Source organism: Rhineura floridana, chromosome 6, assembly GCF_030035675.1.
Source record: "Rhineura floridana isolate rRhiFlo1 chromosome 6, rRhiFlo1.hap2, whole genome shotgun sequence".
Lineage (NCBI taxonomy): Eukaryota > Metazoa > Chordata > Lepidosauria > Squamata > Rhineuridae > Rhineura > Rhineura floridana.
In genome coordinates, this window is record NC_084485.1 from 78,123,994 (window position 1) to 78,151,251 (window position 27,258).

The 27,258-nt window shown below is 44.1% G+C and overlaps 1 protein-coding gene across 3 annotated transcripts in view; it reads left to right on the forward strand.

Moving 5' to 3' along the window:
• The window catches only part of AMPD2 (adenosine monophosphate deaminase 2), a 55,575-nt gene that overhangs the window by 11,027 nt on the left and 17,290 nt on the right, over positions 1 to 27,258 (forward strand). For 2 of the 3 annotated variants that reach the window (XM_061632582.1, XM_061632580.1), the window contains exons 2-5: positions 13,885 to 14,015; positions 17,398 to 17,528; positions 18,612 to 18,680; positions 20,234 to 20,345. In XM_061632582.1, coding sequence (XP_061488566.1) covers positions 13,885 to 14,015; positions 17,398 to 17,528; positions 18,612 to 18,680; positions 20,234 to 20,345 — 443 coding nt within the window. Of the gene's footprint in view, positions 1 to 13,884; positions 14,016 to 17,397; positions 17,529 to 18,611; positions 18,681 to 20,233; positions 20,346 to 27,258 lie in introns of those variants that run through there. The other variant, XM_061632581.1, reaches the window with a different exon arrangement.

The window sequence follows — 27,258 nt, forward strand, 5'->3', positions numbered from 1 at the left end:
AGTTGAAAGGGGCCTTATAAACCATCTAGTCTAATCTCCTGCTTGATGCAGGAAATCCAAAGCAGCAGCATCCTCAACCGAAGGGGAAAAGGCACTAGTAAAAGGGGTTATTAGGAAGTAAACCCCATAGAAAACAAATGGGCCTTACTTTTGAGTAAACATGGGTAGGATTGCACTGTGTCCAATGCTTCCCCCCCCATAGGTATAAAATTATTTTCTTCACAACAGGGTACAACTTGCAGACTGAAGCCTGATCTTCTCTCCGGTGTTGAACCCCCCAAAGCCACTTGCTATTTTGTCTGTGAAAGACCAGCAAGCTCCAAGCTTGTTTATCCCCCAGCTTGTTCATACATAGGTAATGACAGCTATATGCGTATCTTAGAGCATTAGCTGGACTGGAGCAATCCTAGTGTGTTGTTTGATTCTTAGTCAAGACTCAGACCTTTGGGATATTTTATTTTATTTATTTATTTATTTAATTTAATTTATATACCGCCCTAAGCCCGAAGGCTCTCTGGGCGGTGTACATAAAAGGTAAAAGCAAGCACAATATATAAATACAATAAATACAATAACTCAAGAAACAAAAACACACAAACAATACGAAAACCAAACAACATCCAGAATACAACATAGTAATAAAATACTGTAAAAATACACTTTAAAATGCCTGGGAGTATAAAAAGGTTTTCACCTGGCGCCGAAAAGATAGCAGCGTCGGCGCCAGGCGCACCTCATCGGAGAGACCATTCCACAGTTCGGGAGCCACAACCGAAAAGGCCCTATTTCTAGTCACCATCCTCCGAGCTTCTTGATAGGATGGTACTCGGAGGAGGGCCTTAGATGTTGAGCGCAGTGTACGGGTAGTTTCATATTGGGAGAGGCGCTCCACCAGGTATTGCGGTCCCATGCCGTGTAAGGCTTTATAGGTCAAAACCAGCACTTCGAATTTAGCCTGGAAACAAATAGGAAGCCAGTGCAGACGGGCCAAAACAGGTGTTATATGAGCGGACCTTCTGGTCCGCATCAACAATCTGGCCGCTGCATTCTGGACTAACTGTAGTTTTCGAACTATCTTCAAGGGCAGCCCAACGTAGAGCGCATTGCAGTAGTCCAATCTAGAAGTTACCAGAGCATGAACGACTGATTTTGATTTTGATTTTGTTTGGATTTTTATTGTTGATATTTAGAGGCTTTTAGTTCACAGTGGCCTACAATATGCTTTAAGACTCTATCTCCAGACTGTCAAGAACAGACAAATGTGCTTAAAAGCGACCTCTTAACAGCAGGGCTTCAACATAATTTCCTTGGAGGCTCGCATCAAGTTGGCTGTGCTAAGATCATTCTTACTGCTGAATTCTTTGAAATTGCTCTGCCACCTTCTGGAATACATAATGGCACTGCCCTCTTATTATGAAATTTTGGAGAAAATGAGATCAGACATTATTTGATCCACTAGTCCAAAGACCCGAGGTTGAAGAACACTGCATTAGACAACTGTTGCTTTACTTTAAGGATGCCATTTTTATGCTTTCCGTAACTGAATAGTTAACTTTGTTACTTGCAGTCAAAATTGTGACGCAGGGATCTTAACAAGTACTTACTAAAAATTAATTGTTGTGATTATGTGCCTTCAAGTAGATTACGACTTATGGTGACCCTATGAATCGGTGACCTCCAATAGCATCGGTTATAAACCAACCTGTTCAGATCTTGTAAGTTCAGGTCTGTGGCTTCCTTTATGGAATCAAACCATCTCTTGTTTGGTCTTCCTCTTTTTCTACTCCCTTCTTTTTCCCCAGCGTTATTGTCTTTCCTAGTGAATCAAGTCTTATTATGTGTCCAAAGTATGATAACCTCAGTTTCATCATTTTAGCTTCTAGTGACAGTTCTGGTGTAATTAGTTGTAACACCCAATTATTTATCTTTTTTGTGGTCCATGGTATCCGCAAAGTTCTCCTCCAACACCACATTTCAAAGGAGTTGATTTTTCTCTTATCTACTTTTTTTACTGTCCAACTTTCACATCCATACATAGAGATCGGGTCTGAATGATCCTGACTTTTTAATGTTCAGTGATACATCTTTGCATTTGGGGACCTTTTCTAGTTCTTTCATAGCTGCCGTCCCCAGTCCTAGCCTTCTTCTGATTTCTTGACTATTGCCTCAGATTTGGTTAATGACTGTGCCATGGTATTGATAATCCTTGACAAGTTGAATGTCCTCATTGTCAACTTTAAAGTAACATAAATCTTCTGTTGTCATTACTTTAGTCTTCTTGACGTTCAGCTGTAGTCCTGCTTTTCCTCTTTAACGTTCATTACATTCGTTTCAATTCATTACTGGTTTCTGCTAGTAATATGGTATCGTCTGCATATCTTAAATTATTGATATTTCTCCCTCCAACTTTCACACCTCCTTCGTTTTGGTCCAATCCTGCTTTCTGTATAATATATTCTGCATATAGATTAAACAAATAGGATGATAAAATATATCCCTGTCTCACACCCTTTCCGATTGGGAACCAACTGGTTTCTCCATATTCTGACCTTACAGTAGCCTCTTGTCCAGAATGTAGGACAATCAGATGCTGTTGCACCCTCATTTCGTTTTAAGCATTCCATAATTTTTCATGATCTACACAACTCTCATGTTGGGAGTCTTTTAGTATGTTTTAGAATGCTAGAGAAGGTTCTGATGCTTCTTACTCTTCTTTGATAGCACTTTCACTCATTAGGGGCCAAGAGCTGCTTTGTTTTTCTTTACATATTCTACCTTAGATCTTGCTTAACTTTGAGATGCACATGCACTTCTTATCGTCTTGTGGCTTTGTTGTCAAATCAAGGCCAAGTAATATATATATTATTGATATAATTTTTTTTTGGTCATGCTTCCTAATGTTCCTAATGCTAGTGTTTAGGTGACAGTCTCCTCAAAAGCCTTGGTTGATGATCTGTATCTCTCCACCCCCAGTATGCATGTGAAGTAAAGATATACCCCTACAAAAAAACAATTCTGTTTATTTTTATTTAGAAAAAATTATAAAACTGCTTAATAATAAAAATTAAGTAGTGTATATAAAGTATACAAATAATACACCAATAAAAAGAGCATTTTTTCTTTTAAAAACATTATAAAAAAACCAAATTATAGGTTTGGGTAGGCTTGCTGAATTAAAAAAAAGTTTTAGGTGGGCATCTAAAAGAGTATAGCTAGGGGGCTTGCCTAATATGAATAGGTAAGGAGTTCCAAAACACAGGCGATGCCATGCTAAAAGATTGATTCCTCACAGATGTGGACAAAAGGAGGCTTACCTTAACTGGGTTGAAAAACCCAGTTATGAACAGTTCAGCTTGGAACTCTTCTACGGAGATTTTGGACTTGGCTGCTTTGGAGGTAGCACTCAACATTGTTTCCCTCGGGAGGTTTGCATGCAAGTACCCCAATGGGTTGGATCTGGTTCTCTAACAACAGGAACTAGTTCCATGGCCAGGTACTGTGGCCAGGCTGTGCAGAACCAGAGGCTGCAGGCTGTGCAAGCGATTGTGGTGCTGCTGCAGCCACCGCCTTCCTCAGAAACAGAGAGATTGCTAGGCAGGGTTCCAAAGCCTGCTGACCGTCTGCCTTCGAGGACTCAACTGAGGAATGAAATGCCCATCACTGTCACCCCTGAGGCCCTTCATCTCGGTGACAGCAGAGTCAGAGCACGGGCACTTGCATTACCTCCTGTGGGAACAGGAAGGGCAGCTGTTCCTCACAGGTTATTGATTGGTCTTAATTAACCAGAGGCTGCAGCTCTTGGAGACACAGCTCAGGGCCAGCCTCTGCCAAAAATTTCACCTCCATCCCTCACGGCTGAGCCGCATCCCTATATACAGCACAGCCTGCCTTTCCCTGCCCCACCTTGGAACTAACCCAATTCTAGCTTGGAGTTGTCTTAATGCACTTGGCAATGGTAGCAACGGAATAGGGTCAGGGTGAGACTGTGCAGTTTGGAAAGTAGTGATTCCTAATGATCAGCACTGGGGTCATCAGTGAGCCTGAGAGAGGTGATCTGGTACAGAAAGGAGAAGAGTTATTCTTGGGGGGCTGGTGCAGGAGGAATTTGGTAAGGGGTAGCACTCCCTGGATTCTGGCCCCAGTGGGGTTTAATGTTTGGGTAGGACTGAGAATCGCACTTTGGGAACTGGCTGCTGTGTGGAATATGTATGTATGCATATCAGGTATGCTAGTGACCTTCAGTGGGGGGAAAGTATGATTTTTTGCATGTGTGCTTACCCACATCCTTTGTGTGTGCAATGTGTGTACACGCATGACACACATACAGTCTTAAAGTCAGACCAGCTTTTGTCCAACACTCCACTTTTTCTTACAACACCAAGCAACCAGTATGTGGTGCTGTGTTCCTCTGGAAATCTGATTGTGTGGGCAGATCTCTGCTGTTGCCTCCTGTCTGAGCGAGTGAAAGAGAGGGGATGTCTGCAGCTGTGGCTGGCACTTTAGGGGTTAACTCCTCCTTACTTTGATGCCAACAGTCAGCTCTGCCTCTTGGCCACCGACTGGTGGCTTCTTGCCTCTCTGTGGCTCTGCCTGTCTCTTGGAAGAGTCTGTAATTATTTTTGTCTCCTCCCTCTCCCCCCACGTAGCTGTGGTTGGTACAGCCCAAGCCGGCTCTGGAGCTGGAATCCTGTGGGACTGCAGCTCGCAGAGAAGAGGCTGTGAAACACCGGCAACAGCAGCAGCAGGCGCCTATGTCTGATCAGTCCTCAGTAGCCTCCTTGTGGGCACTCTGCCACCCCAAGTGTACCCTGGAGGCATCTTGGTCCATGCTGGGGTAGAAGGTGATGGGATGCTCCTTGCATAGCCTGTCAGGGTCTTGGCTTCCAGGTGGAAAAAAGACTGACGCTTGGTGAGGCCCTTCACACTGCCAGATCTGTAAGTGTTGGGAAATATCTTTTCCTTTCTACCTTCTGGGGTTGGATGGTTTTGAGTTGCAGCTGCTCGGATTCATCAGGAATTCTCAGATGTATGAAGGATAAGTGAAGCCCGTCTGCTATATTTAATGGGTTGGAGTGGCAATGTTGTGTTTTATGGGGCATGCTATTTAAAGTCTTTGACGGGAGATGGGCATGTGAAACTTCCTGTAAGAGGGACTTTGCTCAGACCACCACAGAAGGTGAATCCCTGAAAGTTAGAGTGGCAGAATGGGCATGATATTTGTGTATTGAGGCTTGAGTTTTTACTGGGGAGTGGGAGGTGTGGTTTTGTGTGTGCGTCTGTTTGTGTATACCTGGCAGCTCTGAGAAAGTGGGCTAGCAGCTCCATTAGCTGACTGCTCATCACTTGAGGGGACCTGAGTCTGCCATCCTTGTGCAGATGCTGAAGTGTCTGTCTCGGGGAAGTGGGCACTCATGGCAGTTTCTTCTACAGCAGTTTTTCTCCCTTTCATGTTGTCAGTTGCATTGCAAAAGTTTTGATTCCCTGTGATGAGATGTTGTTGAGCTGATACCCACAAAAAATGGGGCATTTCTGTCACCTTGTTTCTATCCCCTCCACTCCATTTTAGGGGTTTTTTTGTGTGGTATGAGACTTCCAGTGAAAAAGGAGTTTATAAAAACAACAAATACTTCAATAATTGATTTGGTATAGATTCAGTAGTACCGTCATCAACAGTCTACATTTACTATGTAGAAGAATATGTAAAATAAAAATAAAAACAGTAACTATGGCATCTCTTAGTACTCTTTAAAAATATTTCTGTGATCATCTAGTGCTTCTGAGATGACACCTGTCTGGAGGTGGGTCCAATATTTTATTGAAAGGCATCCTGTAAAGACTGCCAATTTTTCACCCCAAAGAACTCTTCACATGTCAGTTTACAGAATGCTGCCTTTTCTCATGATGCCAAACAGGCATTCCAGTGATCCACAATGGACTACCAACAGAGTATAGCTTTCTAGTTTCTCAGAATAAGTCTTTCAGCCACTGCAAAACTAACCATAATTGCATTCCCAATGTTTGGGGGAAGCCCCAAGGACAGTTTGCATAAAAGAAAAAGAACATCTGGTCCTTGGAGTCAGACCTAACCACTTCTTGCCAAAAAGATGTCACAATAAAGCAACTCCATAACATAAATGTGAATGAAGCCTGGGCTATATTGCAGAATTGGCATGTATCTGAATTAGCCACATTTCTAATAGGATTTAGGAAAGCGTGGTATGAAAAGCTCTACAATGTGGGCATGTGTCTGACCCAGCATCCAAGAGCTACAGTCTGGGTGGAGGAGCTTCAGCATATGGCAAGAGCTTGCCTTCAGTGAAAGCCTGGTATCACCATGGAGCAAGACCATTGCATTTTCAGGAATAAGCATGATGTGGCTGGTGTGGGAAGCCATGTAGAGTCTTCATTTCTCTTAGTTACCTGAGTGTGGGAGAAGCAGGCTCCACTGCAGAGCCCACTAAACCTTTGCTGCTACATTGCAGTGGGATTGGTGCTGTCAAAGGTTTGCGCTTGGAACTGATGCTTTCCCCTTGGTTTCGGCAGGTGTTGGGAGACTGTCCAACCAAACCTGGACCTTGTGACTGTTGCACACCCTGAAGCTGGTGGCAGTGATGGTAGAAACTTTGATGAAATCTGTGTTGCCATCCATGGTGTTGCCCAGCCAGCATTTGGAGCTGCAGGAGCAGCTGTTCTTGGCTGGCGCCCTCATGAGTTGAAGGCGCATGTCGACTTTGATGGGGCTGCCAAGCCTTAGTCTTGCAATTGGTCTGGCGCTTCCCCAGCTTTGCTGGTTCTTTCTAATGAATAGTTTGTTTGCACTGTGCAGAGGGAGCCCATTAGGGAGACATGTGAGGATCATTAGCGAGGAACAGTGGAGCTTGTCTATTCAGACGGTGCCTGGATTGGGTGCCGGAGAGGAGCTGTGGGGGCCCAAGCAAATACTTCTTCCCTCCACATTACCCACTGTGATGGAGTGGACCGTCAGCCTCCTCGGCATCGAAGATGGTCAAAACCATTCTGAATCAGGTTTGGCAGTTGATGTCCAAGGTCAGGCAGCACATAATCAAGGGTTGAAACTTCTGCTGCATGGCGTGTGTACCTTAGTGACATGCTGAGGGCCAGTGAGCTCAGGATATACTCAAAGGGACAAAGGTGGTTGCTCCTGCATCACCTTAACCCTTGCTGGGTAATTGTAGCACTTGTGAAACCTATTCAGCATCCACTAGGAGAAATGGCCCCTCACCCAGGCGCAGTGATGTGTGGCTCAGAGGTTTCTGGGAACAGGCTGCTAATGCCAGTAGGGCCGAATTTCTTTTTCTGTGATGAGTTTCATGCTGAGGGAGGAAACACTGAACATCTGCATGCATGAATGTGTCTTGCCAGGTGCTGAATGCAGCTGTTTCTGGGGTGGAATCAGCATTTGTTTAAGTGCTCAGCACCGAGTTACATGGTAGCTGGCTGAAGCCCCAAGTTAAGAATTCTGGTTATTATAGATGCAATAGCTAAGAAAACTAGATGGGGAAATGTTAATGGACAGAATTCAACTAAATAGTTGTGTGAGTGGAATGATTTCCACTTGCACAACTGGACTTCCCCTCTTCCCCCCATGTGCACCCCACACCATCTCCAAATGTGCTCTGGAGGGTTGTAGGTACCCCCCAAACAGATTTCATGAGTGTGCCAGAGGAGGAGAGGGGGAGAACGTTCCATTGTGGAAGGAGACATCATTTTGCCGATGGAACATTCACTTTAGCACTATGTTAAATACAACCCAATAATTGTATCTTATTTCAGAAATGATGTTTCCAGATATATAATTCTAAAATGCTATATTAGGCCCTAGTGGGTATGGAAGAAAAATATGTCTTATTGACAACATGCATATAGGATTGCCAGATGACAACATGGAGATCCTTTCTGTCCTTGTAAGCGCTTAGATGGCAGAATAGGATCATCTGCAGCTGGTATGCCTCTTGGCCTGCTCTGCCACATTGGACTTTTTATCCACTATTACCCCTTTTCTGCTCTGCTACATTAATGTGGATGCAGGATCTGGTGGAGGAATGGCCTGAGAAGTGCAGTAGCTACTTGCTTTCCTGTTCCCTTGGAGCATTTAGAAACTGGCAGGAGGATCTCCAGATCGTGATCTGGCAGCCTACAGCTGGAAGGGCTATAGCTCAGTGACAGGGCACATACTTTGCATGCAGAAGGTCCCAGGTTCAATCTGTGGTATCTTCAGGTGTGGCTGGAAAAAGACTTCCTGTCTGAAACTATGAGAGCCAGAGTTTGTATAAGACCGTTTCTGTGCCAACTGATCTGAAGTTTTTCTCTGAAGTTGTAATCCTGCATCTTGTATTTATTTTTGAGCGATTTATAAGGGCAACTGTAGGTGACAAATTGCTCATCTTTCAAGCACCTCCAGGTCCACCAAATGTCTTCCATCCATCCTCATTTGTCAGCCCCTAACCTTGTCCTCCATCCTTTGCCTTGTCTGTCTGAAGCAGTTTCTAATATTTCATGGGTGGTAACTAACTTGGACATGCTATTGGAACTGAATACATTTTAGAATAAGATGTTCTGAGTCATGGCAAGAAAGGGTGAGAAGAGGAAAGCACTGCTTGCAGACCCTGGCCCAGCATCTATAGACAATAACTGGTTTGGATGGGAAGACAAGTGGAACTACTTCAGCAGTGATGTCAGTAATTATAGACAGGGCTTGTAGAAGTCAAGCGAGGGAATGCCACATTCTGTGATTTAGGATGGGCTGTGTAAGTGAGCCATGGATTTGCATGAATGCATGCACTTATGACATCATCTTCAAAGAATGGAATGTGATGTACAGTATGACAGAGAGGAAAAAAGAAGGAAGGGCATGAGGCATTTGAGTAGAATTTTTTTTTTACAGGGGCAATGGGGCTGGCCAGGCATTGTGGATTGATTAATTCTGACCTTTTTATTCCGTTCTTCCAAAAGCTCAGGGTAGCGTAAATGGATCTCTCCCTCCTCCCACCAGTTATCCTCACAACAACCCTGTGAGGTAGATTAATTTGAGGGATAATGACTGGCCCGGGGTCACACTGAACTTCACCATGGTTGAAATGGGATCTGAGCCTGGGTCTTCCCAGTTCTGGTTCAGCAGCTGCACTACACTAACTTATGGGGAAGAATGAGGACCTGTAGAGTGTACAAAATGCTTGGTCACTAGAAACATTGGATAGAAATCCATCTAGTTCCTGAGCATTGAGTTTTCCTGAGCATTGAGTTTACCAATCCTTTTGTGTGACTATGAATATTTGAAACTTTTAAAGGAAGTTCTAACAAAGCCTGTTATATATATGTTTTGTTTCCAACATAATCAACCACACAGGTATCTAGACTTCTTGGCTATTGACATCAGGCAACAGTGTCTAATTATGTAACTGCCAGTAGCTGTTGGTGATAGTTCAGTTCCGCAAGAGGTGTCATTTTTCTCTGTACTTTTGAACCTCCCTCCTCCCTCTGCCCCCCCAAGTCTATTGCTATTATTTATTGTTCTCTGTTCCATAGTAAAACTTCTTTCTTTGAGCTGCTTTGCCCATTGGCCCAGTGAAGATGCAGCCACGGTTCGGAGATCAGATCAGGGCTGAGCTGCAGACTTGCATCTCCCTCCTTGCCCTCCATCCCCTTCCTTGCCCTCTCTTGGTTGGACTTCACTACGGCATAGCATCTGCACCAGCACAAACTACAATGAGCTTTTAAATTGGGGTTTGAAGCTTGTTTGCAAACCACGGTTAGTGCCAGCGAAGACATTGATGCAAGCCAGGCAGGGGGAGGAATTTATATGGATTAGAAGATTGCTAGTGTGGCATCTACGAGTCATTAAGCTAAGGAAAAGATGAGGTTTTGTTTATTGACTATGTCTTTTTGGTGACTACCATCATGTGTGGAGGGGGACGTGGAAAAATGGTGACACGCGCTCTGGGATCTTAGGGTCTTTAGCCACCATGGACACCTGTGGAAGAGCAAAGAAAAGCCTCCTCTTGTGTCCTTGCATGAAGCAGCTTTGAGAGACCCTAAGAACCAGGTCTATGAGCAGCCTTGTAGCAAGTTGGAACTGAATCTGTTAATGGCTCTTTTCTGTGGCGTTAGAGCTACTTATCTTTCAGATGGCTTTCAGCTCTTAGGAAGGGGGAAGCCTTGCATATGGAAACCTCGGTGCAGGGGTTGAATGTGCTAGCAGACAGCTCTAGTCTCCTTGTTGCTCCTTGGAGTTTTCCTAAGCGTCAGTACAGCAGGCTGGAGAAAGCTTTAACTACAGCTCTGCCACCTTTCTTTCTGGTGGGCCTTTACCAACTATAGGACAGGCAGAAACTCAACAGGTAGGTTTCCTGTCATTGCATAGGTAGTAATTAGAAAATCTCACCTGTTGAATTTCTGTATGTTGAGTTGCAGTTGAAAGGCATTGGAGCCCTGCAAGACACAAACGTGCGTGCGCACACACATACAGACCCTGCAAAAGGGGGCAACTTTAATGCAGGCTTTCTGTTAGAAGCCTGTGGAGAGCAGGGACTGACAGATGGCTAAATCTTCATGGTTGCTTAGAAGAAAACTGAGTTAAGGCGGCTCTTGGGTGTGTGTGTTATGTTAAATAGATATGTGATGGAATATGTTCTATAACACATACTGAGCACACAGCAGTTGGGACTCTGGCCTGCTTTTAAAATGTCTGAAGAAACTACATTCTTTTGGGCCCCTTCCCTTGAGGAGTCTATATTGTTTACCTTGCTTTATTTTTAGGAATGTTGAGGTCAGGCATGTAAATTCTGGTGGCGGGAATTGGAGCTGAAGGGAACCAAGTAATTGCCTATGACTGTATTTTCACAACTTGCTTTCCCTCATGCTTTGCACAGATAGGCAGTTGGGTCACCCCCTAGATTCCTGTGTGGCTCCATGGTAGTTCTTGGCCCACAGCGAACACAAGTGCTGTGGTGCGGCTGTTTGTGTTTTATTGATTTCTCAAGCAACTCCCCCTGTGCTCTGCGTGGGGAACTAGGAGTGGCTGTGCTCTTGCAGCAGCAGGAGGAGGAAGGAAAGGTCTGGTCTGCAAGCAGCTGTTCTCATCAAAGCATTAAGGCCTGAAAGCTGAAAGCCAGTTACCCCTATAAAATGGACTTTGAGCAGCTTCTCCTGTGAGGATCAGCATAGAGTCTGGCTGATCCGTCCATGGTGTTTGCCTTCTGCCTCTGCAGGCGCAAACAGGAGAGAATGTGTGTTTGCCAGGTTCATTTTAACAGAACAAAGGATGTGTTATTCCCCTTAACAGTCTCTCCAGAAGCCAGCTTAAGGTACTCGTCTCCAAGCTGGAGAGTGGTTATTATTTCTACATTAGGCAGTGGTAGGGCAAACCTTCTAGCCCAGGAGATTAAACTTTTATTAAACTTTTACCAGGAAAGGGCTACTTCCTTTATTTTTTTGTGTGCTTCTCATACTCAGAGAGGACAGTAGGGTTTTGAAGGTGGTGAAATGAGAGAGACAGAGCGGCCTTATAATCTGTCAGATGCCTTTAGCCTGGTACTCTTATGGGCAATGTGTTCCCATGATCTTGGGCTGAAGTCTTTCTCCCAGCTCTCCTACCTGAGATCCTTTTAACTGAGCGTGGTAGGGAGGGGCCTTCACCTTCTACAGCAGAAATGGGGGCCTTGTGGCCACCAGATGTCATTGGAATCCAAGTCCCATCAGCCCCAGCCAGCACGGCCAGTGGTGCGAGATGATGGGAACTGTAGTCCAACAGCATCTGGAGGGCCACAGGTTCCTCATCCTTGTTGTACAAGAAAAGCGCGTGTTCCACAGCAGTGACCCCTCCTCATTATAGCTAGGATAGTTGGTTCCTGGCCCTACCAGAAATTCCCTGTTAAACCTGGTAGTAAGTCTTTTTATCTCAGCACTGGAATTTTCCATCTGTAACATGTTAGCTTTGTGATTGTCGCAAATGCTTGAAGAATTGCCTTGGGAAAGCGAATAAATGGTAATGCCAGATGATAATGGGTTGTTACCCATCTGAAGTGAGATTTGGCCCTCAGCTGAGTAGTTTTTCCTATTTGTTTGGTTGGTGGTGGTTGTTGTTTTGTGACTCAGTAACGTCTGAGACACAGTGGGGTCCAACTAAATAGCTTGCTGGTTTTTTATCTGGAGGCTAACTTCAGATCCTTGTTGGCCATGAACATTCAGTACTGTCCTTGGGCAAGTCTCACCTTCAGTCCTCCCTCTGTGCAATGGGAATAGGGGTGGATTACTTTACAGGGCTGTTGTGAGGATGAATAAGGTAATAACTGTGCATATTACACAATCTACCAAAATCAAGACATAACAGCATATTCAACAAATGAATGATCAGACATGAAAGAGCTATTTTGGAACACTTCTCATCGTACCAATAGAATGGTGGCTTCTGGACCCAGCCTTTGTTTCTGGTAACAGAGCAGCTGTAATGGAGGAGGATGGATCTTAAGAAAATTCTTGGGTATTTGCAAGACAACAGATCCGGAGCTTATGATACAAACTGACAGCTGGTAATTTGATTGAGCGAGGTTGAGTGACTTTATGAGATGGACCTTGGGGGTAGCTGCACAAATTACTGTAGCTGCACAAAGTACTGATGCTTGTGGTAGGAAGCCATTTCCTTTTATTCTGTTTTCTGTGGACTCTTGCTGTAACTGGTAAATTTAGCCCAGGTATTGATGAACCTGTGCAATTGTAACAGAGGCCAGGAAACAGAATAAAACCCAGTGTATTTCACAGAGGGGTTCCCATTTGTTATGAATAGCTACCAGTCATTAGACATCTAAGGGAGTGCAGTTAATAACCCCCCCATTGGTAGGGGTGGGTTATGAGTGGCAATCAAGGTCGCTCTGTTCTTTCTGTTATTTGCATTCTGTTGTTTCTTTTTGTTGCATCTGGTGACTAATCCACAGAAGCTTAATGGCATAAAGGCTGTATCAGCCTTTAAGGTGCCACAAGACTTGTTTCTGTTTCTATTATAAATTTTTAGTACTATCTTTGGTCTGTTGATACCCTGGGCCAGTCTGAGTTCAAGCAGCTCCATATTTGCCAGTGCATATAGATGGGAAAGGCTTTTGGAAAGGATTTCCAGAAAAAATTCCCTTGCAATCGGATTTCCCTTTCAAGGATGGTGAAGTTCAGGGACGATAGTGTTTGATTAGATTAGATTTAATATTTGTACCCTGCTTTTCTATAACAAATAACTGAAAGTAGCTTACAGTAAAGAACAAAAATACAATACAAAACAATATAAAATGCTGAATACAATATAAAATATATACCTCCCCTATAAAATATAAAGTGCAATATGTACTTGTCATTTCTGTGTGCACCACTGATTACTCTAACACCTTAGCTTGAATACTTGGCATTCCTGAGCTGCTCTATGAAGCAAAAGGAGTGAGAGTGTAGAACTGGCATGTTAGACTGATGTATATTAAATTATCATCTTCTGTCAGCCACAGCCTACTTCCTTCAAAGGCATGATGTGGACTGAGAAGGGAGTGATGGTAAATTGAAGTGTTTTAGCCATTCTGAAGGGAAATGATTTAGGGCGGGGGAGAGGGGTGTCTGCTAGTCTGCAAAAACATTTTGCAAATGTTCCTAGGAAAGCAAGACTGTCCCACAGCAGATCTCATTGCTCATTCCAGCAGAATTACCAGGTAACGCAGCCTTTGCCGTCTGGGGCTGATGGATAACTGTAGTCCAAAACATCTGGAGGGCACCAGGTTTGGGAAAGTTGATACAGGCCATGTTTTATTAAACTTCTGCTCTTCCCTCATATTGTTGTGATCAAACTTGTGGCTTTCTCCTGCCTGCCCTGACGGCTATCTTGTATTTCCACAGAGATCCACGGAGGACCTCGGTCCCGCCAGTTGCAGGCTGCGCGCTCCCTCCCAGGGCCTCCTCACTGCCTGAAGCATTTTCCTGTTGATCTGCGCACCTCCATGGATGGCAAATACAAAGAGATTGCCGAGGTAGTCTTACTGCTTCCTCAATCTTGCTTTTGTATGTAATCGCCTTGGAACCACATCAGGGCACCACATCAGAGTTGGGCCCAATGGCCCCGACTCCCTCTTTTCCTTTGTGATTGCCTTTTTATAGCAAGTGTGGCTGGTTGTAACCTTGTTTCTGAGAAAATCTTCTTGAACTCTGACAGATGTATGCGATTCTCTTGCATTTGCCAAAGGGGAGGGGGAATAATCCACTCACCGTTTCACTGTTGGAGATAATGAGTTGGATCCAGTGGAGGTTGCTGTTGGCTTTTGTGAATGGAAAGTGGGGAGGGAGGTGATTTTGCAAGTTCCCCCTACAGTCTTCTGCACCCCTGGAAATTGTGCTCAAGAGGGTTGTAACAGTACAGGAGGTGGTATTAGGGGCTGTGGGGTTAAATCACTCCCATTTCTGTCTGCGGAAGCTTCTGCCAGTTTGATGCCTGGGTTGAAGCACAGTTTTGCTTCCCTGTGATCCCCTACAAATCCAACCCAATGTTTGTGAGGTAATTCTCTATCAGGCTTGTTTGTTTTGTTTAGAATTTTGTTGGGGTACATCATAGAGGGTCAAGTTGTTGCATTGTGTTTTGTGCCTCAGTTGCAGGTGGCACTAAGTGTTACTTAGAGTCCATTGCCCTATTAATTCCACAATCTCACAATTTTAATCATGGCGTAAAATCAAGATAGGCCAAGACTTCCTTATAGCCCACACTGGATGCTTTCTCCACTGAAGGGTGTGCCAGATTCTAAGGTAGGCAAGTTTTCTAGCACTGAGACTCTGCTGCTTCTAAGGTCTTGTGTACTTGATACAAACATGAATTAACCTAAATCTGGCCTAAAAGCCTGGAATAATCTGTCCCAGTTGTGTTAATTGTTTTCTGGAGTCACTAGAATCTCTGAATGATAAACTCTCCTGCTAGTGCCAAAATTGCAAGAGATCTGAGGAACAGGGAAAACGGAGAAACTCTCGTGTGTTCCTGTTGTTGAGAGATCCCGTTCCAAGCTTCACATTTCAGGCAATTGGAATAAATGTCATAACCTAAGTAATAGATGAGCAATCTCTTTCGGTAGTGTGAGCTGAGCCATTGTCAGGGAGAGCGATTACAGGAGTACTTTGGCCAGACTTAGTGTCTGGATGGGCTTTTGTCTGGTTTGGAGGGCTTGGGTGCACTTCCCAGTAGGAAAGACCCAGAGGGTCCAGGATTTCAACCTGGCAATTTGTGGATCATTGCCAAGTGGTCCCTACTTGCCTTGCCAGTAATGCCGCTGCCGCCATTTAAGCCTATACAACAGAGACATTTCTATTGTAATTACTGGCATGAAAATTTGGCTTTTTGCCTGTAGTTACTTTTTGGGAGTAAGTGCAATTTACCACAGACAAGGATTCCAGAATCGGGTCCTGAGTGAATTAATTGAAAATGTATTTTGTTCGACCGACTGGCAGGCTAAGTAATTGAATTGCTTGTCTGATTTATTGGGGGAAATCCTTGCAGAGCAAGCCTGAGTCAGCACTTCCCAGGTCGCATCTATGTGTTTCAAGACTCTTTAGTTGAAGCAGGGAAATGCATATAGCAAGATCTCATCCCTCTTGTGATCCAGGAGGGCTCTCTGCCCCCTCTTTTTAAACAAAGTAGTATATGTTTTATAAACATCATTCTTCACCTTATGCACCCCCTCACAAATTCACAGACAGCTTAAAAACACTGCCCATCATCATCAATTTGTTCCTAGTTCAAAATGAACCATGATGAATACCTGTTTACAGACCTTGCTCTAGAGTAGGAGTTTTAGAACTTGGTCTTGAACACACTTTTTTGGGAGCTGAGAGTCGCGTTAGGCTGGTGGAAAACCTGTTGAGCCATATGCTAGTACTGGGCAGGGCCAGATACACACACAATCACATACCCTTAATGCACATGCGATCTCTCTCTTTCTCTCTCATACACACACACATCATAGAAACAGAGGCATATATTTAATTCTTAGTAGCTCCATTCAAATTTCACCTTCCATTTCCTTCATAGACTTTTTAAAAAGCCGTGTAAAAAAGTAAATACATTCTCCAACACCCTTTATTTATCCTGAGTATCCAAAAGGCAAAAAGAACTCTGTAATCCCAGTAGTAAATCCAACCTACAGCTTAACTGTAAATCCTGCCATACACCTATTGAAGTCTGACGCTTCAACATGCAGTTGCATCCTGAAAATGGAATTCCTGCAGTTGCAAAATGCATGGAATACTTTTTGCGTATTTGTCAAGAACACATCTCTGTGATCTTGTTGCAGAGGAAGGAGCTGCAGTTGTACATACCGCACAACATCAAAGACTTTTCCCTTTCTGCTGTACAGCTGATGGTTAGGAGGGCACCTAGAGGGCTGGATGAAATCTGGCTGCGGGCCACATCCTGACCATGAGTGCCTAGCTCCAGGTCTAGAACATTAAAATGAGCATGTATTTTCAAGGCACCAAAGGTTCTCTCAGTCCACCTCTGCCACACTTAAAATGTTATGTCTGTCTTCACTCTTTCTGGTCCCATCATCAAGTTATTTGAAGACTGACAGAAGTGTCAAATTGGTCTTCAAAGAGGCAATTACTGGGGTTCACTTCACACATGATGCTCCACAACACCTGACATATGTAAGCATGTCATGTACAGCACAAAAAACCGCTGTGGGATGACAGAGGTTAGCCTCATCTCACAGACTTGAATATACCTTTCAAATGTTATGGGTTTTGTAGATTCATGGTACAGGTCTATAAAGTGCATCTCTTACAGCTGTAATGTGAGGCATAGTCCTAAGCAAAGAGGCAATGCGTTTGGGCACTGCTAGACAGGATGATAGTGATGTGGGAGTGTTTGAATGTACCTGGTTTTGCTTCCATCTGACCTTTATAGGAAGCAAGTGGGGCCTGTTTAATGGCTTAGCAACTGCAGTTTCCTGATGTTGACACATCGACGTGTCAGAAACATGCTGGGGAGGGCAGTGGTGGGTGGGGCCTTGAGATTATTAATCATTAATGTGTCTTTTGATGACCTGGGCAATGGGAAGCCAGCAGCAGTGAGAGTCATCTAATAGTCATCACTTGAGCATTTGCAAGTCACTGTAGTTGTGACCTCAGTGTAAATTCCTACCCTAAAAAAGAGGGTATCTTGGTATAGATCTCCTCTCCCTGTCCCACTCACAATACTTTCATTGAATCTGACACAGGATTCCCATTTCAACAGATGGATGTGGGGGTTTCTGTTAATGAACTCAACATGCTGGTGCCCATGCATCAGGGTCTGTTGTGTGGGAGGTTTGATTACTCCCACCTGACACATACACGTACACACACAACTGCACTGCTGTGCCGCTTTGCCCACAGGAGCTGTTCTGCCGTTCATTGGCTGAAAGTGAAATGCGCAGTGCCCCCTATGAATTCCCAGAAGACAGCCCTATTGAACAGCTGGAGGAGAGGCGCCAGCGGTTGGAGCGGCAAATCAGCCAAGATGTGAAGTAAGTTGCTGCGATGCGTCTTGGTTTTCTCCTGGCTCCTTTTGGTATTTCCAAGAGTAGGATGGAGCATTTCAGAGAATCTCAAGAGCAAAGACAACCGGTTGAATATAAGCAGTTGGAAACTGGGAAAGATGGCAAGAAACCAAATGCGGAGGAGGGGGGGTACCCTCCTTAGTTGCAATGAGAATGGATTGGTGCAGCTCAAGATCAGGAGTGATGGAGAAGATGTTGGAGGTTCAAAGAGTTGCACATGTGCCCTTAACTAGGATGCATGTGTGCCATGGGCATGGCTATGTGTATGTCTGTACATATATATAAGTGTGTGTGTGTGGCTGGCAGTTTTACTCAATGCTTGTCCTGCACACAGCTGGTCTTGGGTGTCCTGAGGCTTTTCACTGGTAGGATTGCTTTGCAGTTAGCTATCTTACCAGCAGGCAGAGAAGGCATCTTCCAGCTCTGTCTGCCGTAGCTGTCTGAACTCCTTTAGAAACTAAAACTGCAGAGGAGAAACAATGGGAAAAAGTTATGGCCCAGTACAGATCATGTGGCCAAACCATGGCTTGGCCATTGGAAATTTGCAGTATGGTCGTTCACTCCCTCTTCTCCATGCACACACTGATTCCCTTCTCCACCTACTGGTGTTTGTGGTAACCAGACTTTGCCGTGATGTCTGAGTTGATTGAATTATGGTTACCATGAGCCATAGTTTGCCTCCAAACCAGGACCCCACATCAAACTGTACTTTCTGGTTTTGGTGATGTTGGTTTGCCTGGTTATCCTAGCAAACTGGTTGCCACAGTTCGAGAGAATATTAAAACCACCAGCACTCTCCTGATGGCCAACCCATGGTTTGGTCATGATGCTTGTCTTGGGCCTTTTGTATTCATTCTCTTCTGGATCCCATTGCTGGTGAAAATTGCTGTAGACTGTCTGCCACTTCTGGTGTTGGTTTCTACATTAATGCTAGTGTTTTTCTTTCTCCCCCCCCCTTCTCTTCTTCCTTCCTCCACACTTCCTCGTCTGTCTCCGTCTCTCTGTTTGTCCCTGTCTTGGCCTTGGCCTCCACTTCCCATTTATCTTCAGACTAGAACCCGACATTTTACTCAGAGCCAAACAGGACTTCCTGAAAATTGACAGTGCTGCTGACTTACAGTGAGTGCCTGGCATTAATTCTCTCTGTCCTTGACTAAGGGGTGCGCGCGGGAGCACCCCACAGGATGCGTCCTTCTCCTGTCCCCACCTTAGTAGGCACAAAGTGAGTGACGCTCTTGCAAAGTTTTGCCCACCTGCATGTGGCACATCCCACTTGCAGTCAATTAATTAGCTGCAGGTACTGCTAAGAAAATCTAAACCCTATGTAGGCATTGGGAACGAATGGGTGAGGGCTTAAAGTGCGGGGGAAGACAGGGGAATGCACCCCCCACAACATTCTGTTGCATGCCAGCTCCAAATGAGACTCTCCTGTGTTCAGTGCAGAGGTCTAAAAGGGGATTCTGTGTAGAAAGCACTTAGAAACACCCCTTCAGACCTTCGCACAGTGTGGGAATGTCTGAAGTGGAGCCAGGAAGCACTGCGATGTTGGGTGCAGAGCTTGCATTTTGTGTCCTTGCCCTGTCAACTTTAAGCCCGTATGTTTTTGCTTTAAATGCCCAAGTAGGGCTCTAATCTTTTCTGCAGTGACTGGGAGTATTGGGAGGCATGCCAAACAGCCAGAAAAGCAGGCCTGGAACTATCCATCGGAGTGAATTTCCCCTGAGAAGGAAAGATTGGCATTTTAGAATGGAGACATTTCTGGAAAGGCAAGGCCAAAGTTAGCCGCCATTTTGGTGTACGTGTCAGTTTGGCAAACCCTTCTGAGATGAAGGCGCTGTTCGTATTGAGAAGTTGGGAAGCCCTAATTTCTTGGCTCATGGGAACTAGGCCAGACGGAAGTGCATTAGGTTTTTCTGTCTACCTGGGCCCACAGTGGCTCTTGACACAGTTGAGTGGGGTGTTCCTCACTTTCCACTGCTGGTCACCTTCCCTTGTTCTTTTGCTCTGAGCTCATTTCCCTCCTGTCTTTCCCCCCCCAATACTTTTCATGGCAGGCACTGTGGATAGAGCCAGCTTCTTGTCTCTGTGTTTTATATTTCTTCCCCCCCACACACACCTCTTGCATTGGCTGGCTGAGCAGTTTGGCTCCCTAGTGAGCCCACTAGCTCAGACAGACAGAACTTGTCAGGGATCACTTAGAGGCCAGCTTCTTCAGCAGGGCCAGAGCAAGTCCTTGCCCTGGGGATCCCTTCTTCTGGCTTTGTAATCTTTTCCTAGGTGATTGATTTATCCAGTGCAGAAAAGGGCAATCAGCGATCTGGTGAAAAAGTACAGAATCAAAAAGCCCTCTCCTGAGGATCAGGAACAATCTTTCAGCTAGGTATGCTCCTTGTGTTGATGCCCATGGGTCTGAAGATGCTCGTTGTCCACAACTGTTTCTCTTCCTCCCCTTCCCATAGTTTAGGGCTACTCTCCTTGGGGGGCAGAGTGGTGTCAACTGGAAGCCCCTGTGTTGAACGTGTTTGTGTGTGGTGCGTCCTGCTTTGATGTCTTGACGTGCCTGTTTCGAAAAGGGAACTCCTGTAGCAGGACAGGAAACTGGCAGGGCCGAATCTATCACTTATTGTTCCTCCCTCACCTCTCCCCCTTTTTCCCCCTCTCCCCAAAAACAGATTGTTTAAGGAGCAGAGTGAAGACCTGGTGGACCATCTCCCCAAAGAACGAGATGTGCTTCTAGAGAGAGAGTTCCAAAGGGTTGCCATCTCTGGAGAAGAGACGTGTGGGGTAAGACTGCTTGATTTCCTCTGTGTGTGTGTGCGTGTGCACACATACACAGACACACTCTCCTGTAAAGATTGTACAATGATGTGCTCTCAGTTTTTCGCTCTTAAATACTTGTAATTAACCTTTGCTCATTTGAAATTAACATTCCTGAGTATCTGACTGCAAGCCTCTATAGTATTAGAACACCCTGTGTTCGGAACACTTTTACTACGAGGGCTGTAAAATGAAGGATTTGGAACGCCATTGACCTTAGGCTGTAGATACAGCCACTAATCACCCCTGCTGACGAATTTTAGCTCAAGACGCAAACGACCCGTGATAGCACTCCAATAAATCTACTAATTATATTCTCTGGGAGTTAACTCAATTGTAAAGTTCCTGGGATTCTCCGGAAGTGAGAGCGAAACCTATTTTTTAATTTATTTTAACCTACGTATGTTAATGGCTTTAACAAAGAGATGCCATCAGGAGCTGAGAACAGGATGATACTTCGATAAGTAAACTTCAAGCTAAAATTACGAGCTATTTTCCACTCATACATGACTCATCGCATTCCTTATTACTCTCACAAAACGAGCAGGAAACAACTCCTTTACCACCAGTGTTACATGAATGGACTTCAGACCAACCCTTGTCAGTAAAAACATATGCTGATACTATAGCTGCTAAGAGCTTGGCTGAGGAGCTGTTAGACGCCGGCTTTAACTGTACTACAACTTCAGTCAACAATGGACCTCCCTCTGAGATGATCACTATTGATTCATATCACGAACCCCAGAGACAACTATCTTCCTCACCCGAGATGAGTTCAGAGGCACACCATTCAACGTCTGCCTCATTTTCTGCTCCTAAGACTCCTGATTTGGGCTGGCAACCCCTACTGTTCCAAGAACTGAGCTTAGTTAAAACGTATATTGCAGAAACTAACAACTTACTCACTACTCTGGTGGAAACACTGGAGTCTCACCTTCCTCAGAGCACTTTGGGACATGGGAATTTGGCAACCTTGCCACCTACCAGTGCCCAGCAAAAGGCGACTGTAGGAGGAGCTGGTAAAAACAAGAATATACTCTTGACGGAAAACTCCTTAGTCACTGGGAGGCAAAAGCAAACAAGAAAAGCCAAGAAACCAAAGAACATCAAAAATATCAAACCTATCTCTGATAGGAAAATGAATTTCAAGCCACTGTTTAAGTTCCTGGATACCCAGACGCTGGCTTATACCCTGAGAGAGCAATGCCAGAACAAATCAGACAACAACAGCTCACAAAAGAATGGCTCTTCTACAATACAAGGGGGCAAATTTTCCAGTTATCAATCTCTAAATAAGGTCTGTGAAGCAAGTCCTCCTCTACTGATGCCACAACCAGATACAAGGTTACCCTCTGTTAATATTCAACGTTGCCCCTGGAACCTTGTACTTCAACCTGGAAAACTGGCAGTGTCGTACAATTCAAGGGCCCCGGGTCACTGGCCCTCCTTTCCGAGTATCCCATTTCTGGATAATTGTTTCGCTCAACTGCTACATCCATTGTATTGTACGAACTATATTAAGTCCATGGTTAACGTAGCCACTAAACCTGTCCACTGGCGCTTGATTGTCACCTTCCACTCTCCTGCTATTGCCAGCCAGATTCATGGCATCAGGGAGAACCTTAAGACTAGGGGTCTAATAATACAGCGTTACTACATTAATTCCGCCTCTCCTTCTCCACTAGTGACCTACATTCTACAATCCCCTAGACTGTCCCTCTCAGAGACAGGGACGTCATTAACTTATGACCCTTCAAAGTCTTATTTACAGCTTAGTTCTCCAGTATCAAGTCGTTTCGCTGTTCTCCCCAGTCAGACCCCAACTTTGGCAACTCTAATGTACGAATTGGAGCCGGAGGGGCTTCAACTCGCGGAACTTTACTCTCAACTACCAGACACCGAGCGAGCGATGATTATCAACAAACTACACCAGTTAATTCAGCGTTTAGAGGATATGAAGCCTGACGTGAGTCCCTTGGAAAAAAACTCCTCTTCACTCTCTTCTGACTCTGACCTTCCCTTATCTAGGCCAACTCAAACGTTGACCAAACATCCAGTTCCTTTTAAGTCATCTGGTGCAATCTTTATGGATGATACAGGTTTTCTAAACCGAATTGATGAATTACATTGACATTCTCCTTCTACAATAACTCCTCCACACGGATTAGTAACATTATCCTGCATTTGTCGAAAAACATTGCTGACAAACCCTCCCTTATACCTTCTGTCATGGAACATAGCAGGATGGAATGCCAAGCAAAATAACTCAGAACTGACTAACTATCTGAATCAATATGACATAATTTTCCTCCAGGAGACTTGGTCTACCCATAATTTATTATTGGATGGCTTTGTCTCTATTGATCTACCAGCAGCTCCATCTTTGGCTAAATGCCAAGGCAGAGCTAAAGGAGATATGACAATATTAATCTCTACTGCACTGACTGCTCACTCTAGAAACATACATCCATGCAACAATCTTGCTATGGCTGTTATGTTGATGTTCCATACAGTATCCTTTCTCCTAATCAATGTTTATATGCCTCCAGCTGTGGCAAGGATATACACCGACCAATCATGGGACGATTTAGACAACTATATAACAGAGTTGGAGTCCTGGTTCCCCAAAGCTTTAATAATTATTATGGGAGACTTCAACGCCAGGATCGGTCCCAACAATGATAGTCTCCTTGCATCTAAACTGTGGTAGGGTGAGGATAACGAACATTACATTCCAGCCTTTGATAGGACCTCTAAGGACCTTAGGGTTAACTACCCGGGGATTTGCCTAACCTGACTAGTTGGTAGTCATAACTTTATTATCCTTAATGGCCTAAATCCTTTGGATATATGCGCTGAATACACCTACATCTCTAGTAGAGGAAGCAGTGTAATCGATTACGTGATAACCTCCCATCAGCTATTGAATTCAGTAGTTAATTTCTCTGTGGGTAAGAGACAAGATAGCGATCACCTCCCCTTATCTCTCTTAGTTCAACTAGAAGAGAAGAGTCGATTAGATGTGGAATACAATCTGGTAGCTAACTCAGCGTATTTCATACATAGGAGTTCTATCTGGTCACCACAAGTAGCTTCTAAGGTAGCAGCCTTTATCTCCTCCTCTTCTGCCTTGGCCATTCAAGAACATCTAGGGAACATTTCTAACCTTCCAATGGCCCTTAATGTATATGATTCCCTGATCGTGACTTTAAATTCCTTCCTAATTCCCAACTCCTCAGCCTCCAGAACAAACTTAAGAGCAGGCTTTCCCAGATGGTTTGATAATGAGTGTCTGTCTACTAAGAGACAACTAAGACAGATCTATTTACAATATCGGCAGCGTAATGCCAGTACCTTGCCTTCTGAGTACTATACCATTAAAAGGAAATACAAGTCCTTAATAGCCACCAAAAAGAGACAGGCACTACACGAGGGTTGGAAGTCCCTAATATATGCAGCCAAGACCAAAAATTCAAAAAGATTCTGGTCCCTTGTGAATGGAACTATGAGGTTTACTAATCATGCTCCATGTAATATTTCTTCCCCCACATGGGAACAATATTTCACAGATTTGCAGGAGGGTATTCGTTACATCCCCCCAAACTATCTCCTCACTTGTGACCCTGGAAATGTCCCAGTTTGGCCACCTGTTTCTCAGAGTGAAATAACAGACTTGATTGATGACTTAAAATCTGCCAAAGCCCCGGGTAGTGATAATCTACCCCCGGAGCTCTTGAAGTCTCATCAAGACTGGTGAACTCCCATACTAGCTAACCTATTTACTCTGATAAACAATACTGGCCATTTCCCTGAGGCCTGGCAGGAAGCTATAGTTGTTCCCATCTATAAAAAAGGTCCAAGAGGCGATCCCACTAGCTGCAGGCCAATTAGCCTCCTCTCAGTAATAGGGAAACTTTACGCTAGTTATCTGAAGAGGAAACTGTCAACCTGGATAGAGGAGGATAACATTCTGGGCTGGGAACAGGCAGGATTCAGGAGGGGTAGATCTGTCCTGGATCATTGCCTACTTTTAAATCATCTGGCAGAAAAATATAGGAACCGAACGGGGAGCGGCCTATACGTTGCCTTTGTTGATCTAAAGTCCGCCTTCGATTCTATTCCAAGGGACAAATTATGGGCTAAACTGGCAAAAACAACAGTTGACAAAAGATTGCTTCTCCTTATCCACAATCTGCATTCGAACACCTCATTGCGTGTCTGCTGCGGACGTGATGGGGGTCTGACCAACCCGATCCCCACAACAAAAGGAGTTAGGCAGGGCTGTGTCTTGGCTCCTCTACTTTTCAATCTCTTTTTGAATGATTTGGGAGCAAGATGTTTTCCCCCAAACTTTCATTCTCCTAAAGTAAGTGAACACAGATGCCCTATTCTGTTATATGCAGATGATGCGGCCCTCCTATCATTCTCCAAAGTTGGCCTCAAACGTTTGCTCCGAGTTTTTATGTTATATTGCACAGACAATCACCTTATCATTAATTTCTCCAAAACCAAAATTTTAGCTTTCATAAAACGACCCATAGTTTCTGAATGGACAATTAATGGCCAACGAATCGCTCAAGTTACGTCCTACAAATACCTTGGCATTATGTTTCATTCTTCTCTCTCTTGGGCGCCACATATTCGTGCGGCTATTCTGACAGCCCGGTCTACAGCGAAAAGTATTTTACGCTATTTTTACACCAAAGGGGGGCAATTTATACCTGCAGCCATCCAGGTCTTTAGAACCAAGATCATTCCTCAATTATTATATGGTGCCCCTCTCTGGATCCGTGCCTACAACTCTACTGTAGAATCAGTACTTTCAACCTTTTTACGCCAAATTTTTGGTGTCCCAAGCTGTGTCCCGAATGCTGCCCTTAGGTTAGAAGCTGGCCTAACCTCGATTGAATGTCAAGCCTGGTCTCTTGCCTTCAATTATTGGCTCAAATTATCCTACGATTGTCCATCTGGACATCTAGCATTCCTCTGGGAAGATTCCTATCTTTCCATATGGATGAAAACCATTCTTGCCAAACTCCCCAGGTTAGGTCTTTCCTTAGAATATCTATCTTCCCAAGACCCTGTAATGGTCAGACATACTATTCGAACTCGACTTAGGGACATAGATCTTCAAAGCTCAATCCTTGCAGCATCCAAAGTCTGCTCACCTTTGCATCATAACCTGAGCTTTGACCCCCTGAATCATGCCTTATACCTTGATTTTTTAACTGTACCTAAATATCAACAAGCATTTGTCAAGGCTAGATTCAACTGCTTAACATCAGCATTGTTGGAAGGGAGATATCAGGGAATAGGCTATGACCAACGCATTTGTCCCTGTAATGCGGATAGCATAGAAACGCTCTCATACGTTTTCTTTGCTTGCCCATTATATTCGCTTGAACGTCACAAATACATATTTCCAATCACTAAAAAGCTTCTCAATAAATCTCCCAAGTGTTTGTTATCTTGTCTCTTGACTGGCTCAAATAGGTTTCATACGATCTCAGTTGCTAAATTTGTTTATGCAGCCCAACTCAAACGTTCAAAATCTTTCCCCTGAAAGCCTATTATAGATTTTATTCTGTTGTCCTAATTTACTTAGATTTTAACATTTTATTCCATTCTATACTATTCTATTTCTGTATTTTATATTTTCTGTACGGGTCTCTGACTGCAATAAACATTCTGATTCTGATTGTACAACATGCTGTTTTCTGATGACAAAGATGCATTTGGAATAGCCCCCAGGGAGGAAATGATTGCAGTCTAGCCCTGAGTAGAAGGACCATACCTCAGTATGTTCTACATACTGTGCATGCTTTGTATGTAGATACAGTTCAACCTCTGGCATCTCCAGTTTAAAAGGATCAGGTAGCAGCTGATGTGAAAGGCCTCTTTCTGAGACCCTGGACAGCAGCTGTTGGTAACAGTAGGCAATACATCTAATAAACTAGATGGACAAATAGTCTGATCTGGCATCGGGAAAGCTGTGTTCCCTGCTTGCTTGCTTTACAAAGAAGATGTTAGAAAAAGTCTTAGAAATAGTTACAACTTTTATTTGTTTTACGTTATCACAGTAGCCTCTGAAATAATACTTAACGTTTGTATAGCGTTGTCAAGTATTTTTAAAGCTTTTTCTAGCTGTAATCCTTACAACAATCCTGTAAGATGAATCAATGTTATCACTCTCTCACTGAAGATGTGGAGGAGGCAGGAGCTGAGGAGAGTAGCTTGCCTAAGGACACCTGGTGGCTGGATTTGCCACGTTTAACCATAGCTTTGCATGATATGAATGAGCCTATGTGAGCACCCAGCTCGCAAGCTCCACCCTTTCCCCCCAACATACAGAAACTTTCATTTTTGTTTTTGATTAATCACATGTTGTTGTGTTGTAAAAACTGTGGCTAAAATTAAAACAAGCCATCTTCAAGCCATAGTCAATTTTAACCACAGTTTAGGGTTTGGGCTGCACGCTAAACCATGGTTGGTTGAACTCAGAAGTGGAAGTGAAAGCTGGGGCGGGGTGGTGCACAAGCCAAAGGCTCACTACCGCTTGTTCTCATCATGTGAAACTATGGCTTAGTGTAATGTCCAAACATGGCCAATGGCTGTTAGAAACCTCTGAAGTAATTTGGTTTAGCCAGCACTAAGAAGCAGTGGGACCTTTACTGCACTTTTATTTTATATACGATTACTGAAACTCTGCATGCGAACTGGGTCTTGATGAAGATCTCCCAAAGCAGGTAGAGCGACCAGCTACCTAACCGAGTCCCTGTATTTTTCCATGTTAAACATTGAATTTCTGCAAAATTCCTTCTGGCTATTGTCTTTATTTTGTGTCCTTATTGAATAAACTATCATTTTGTGGTTATTTGAA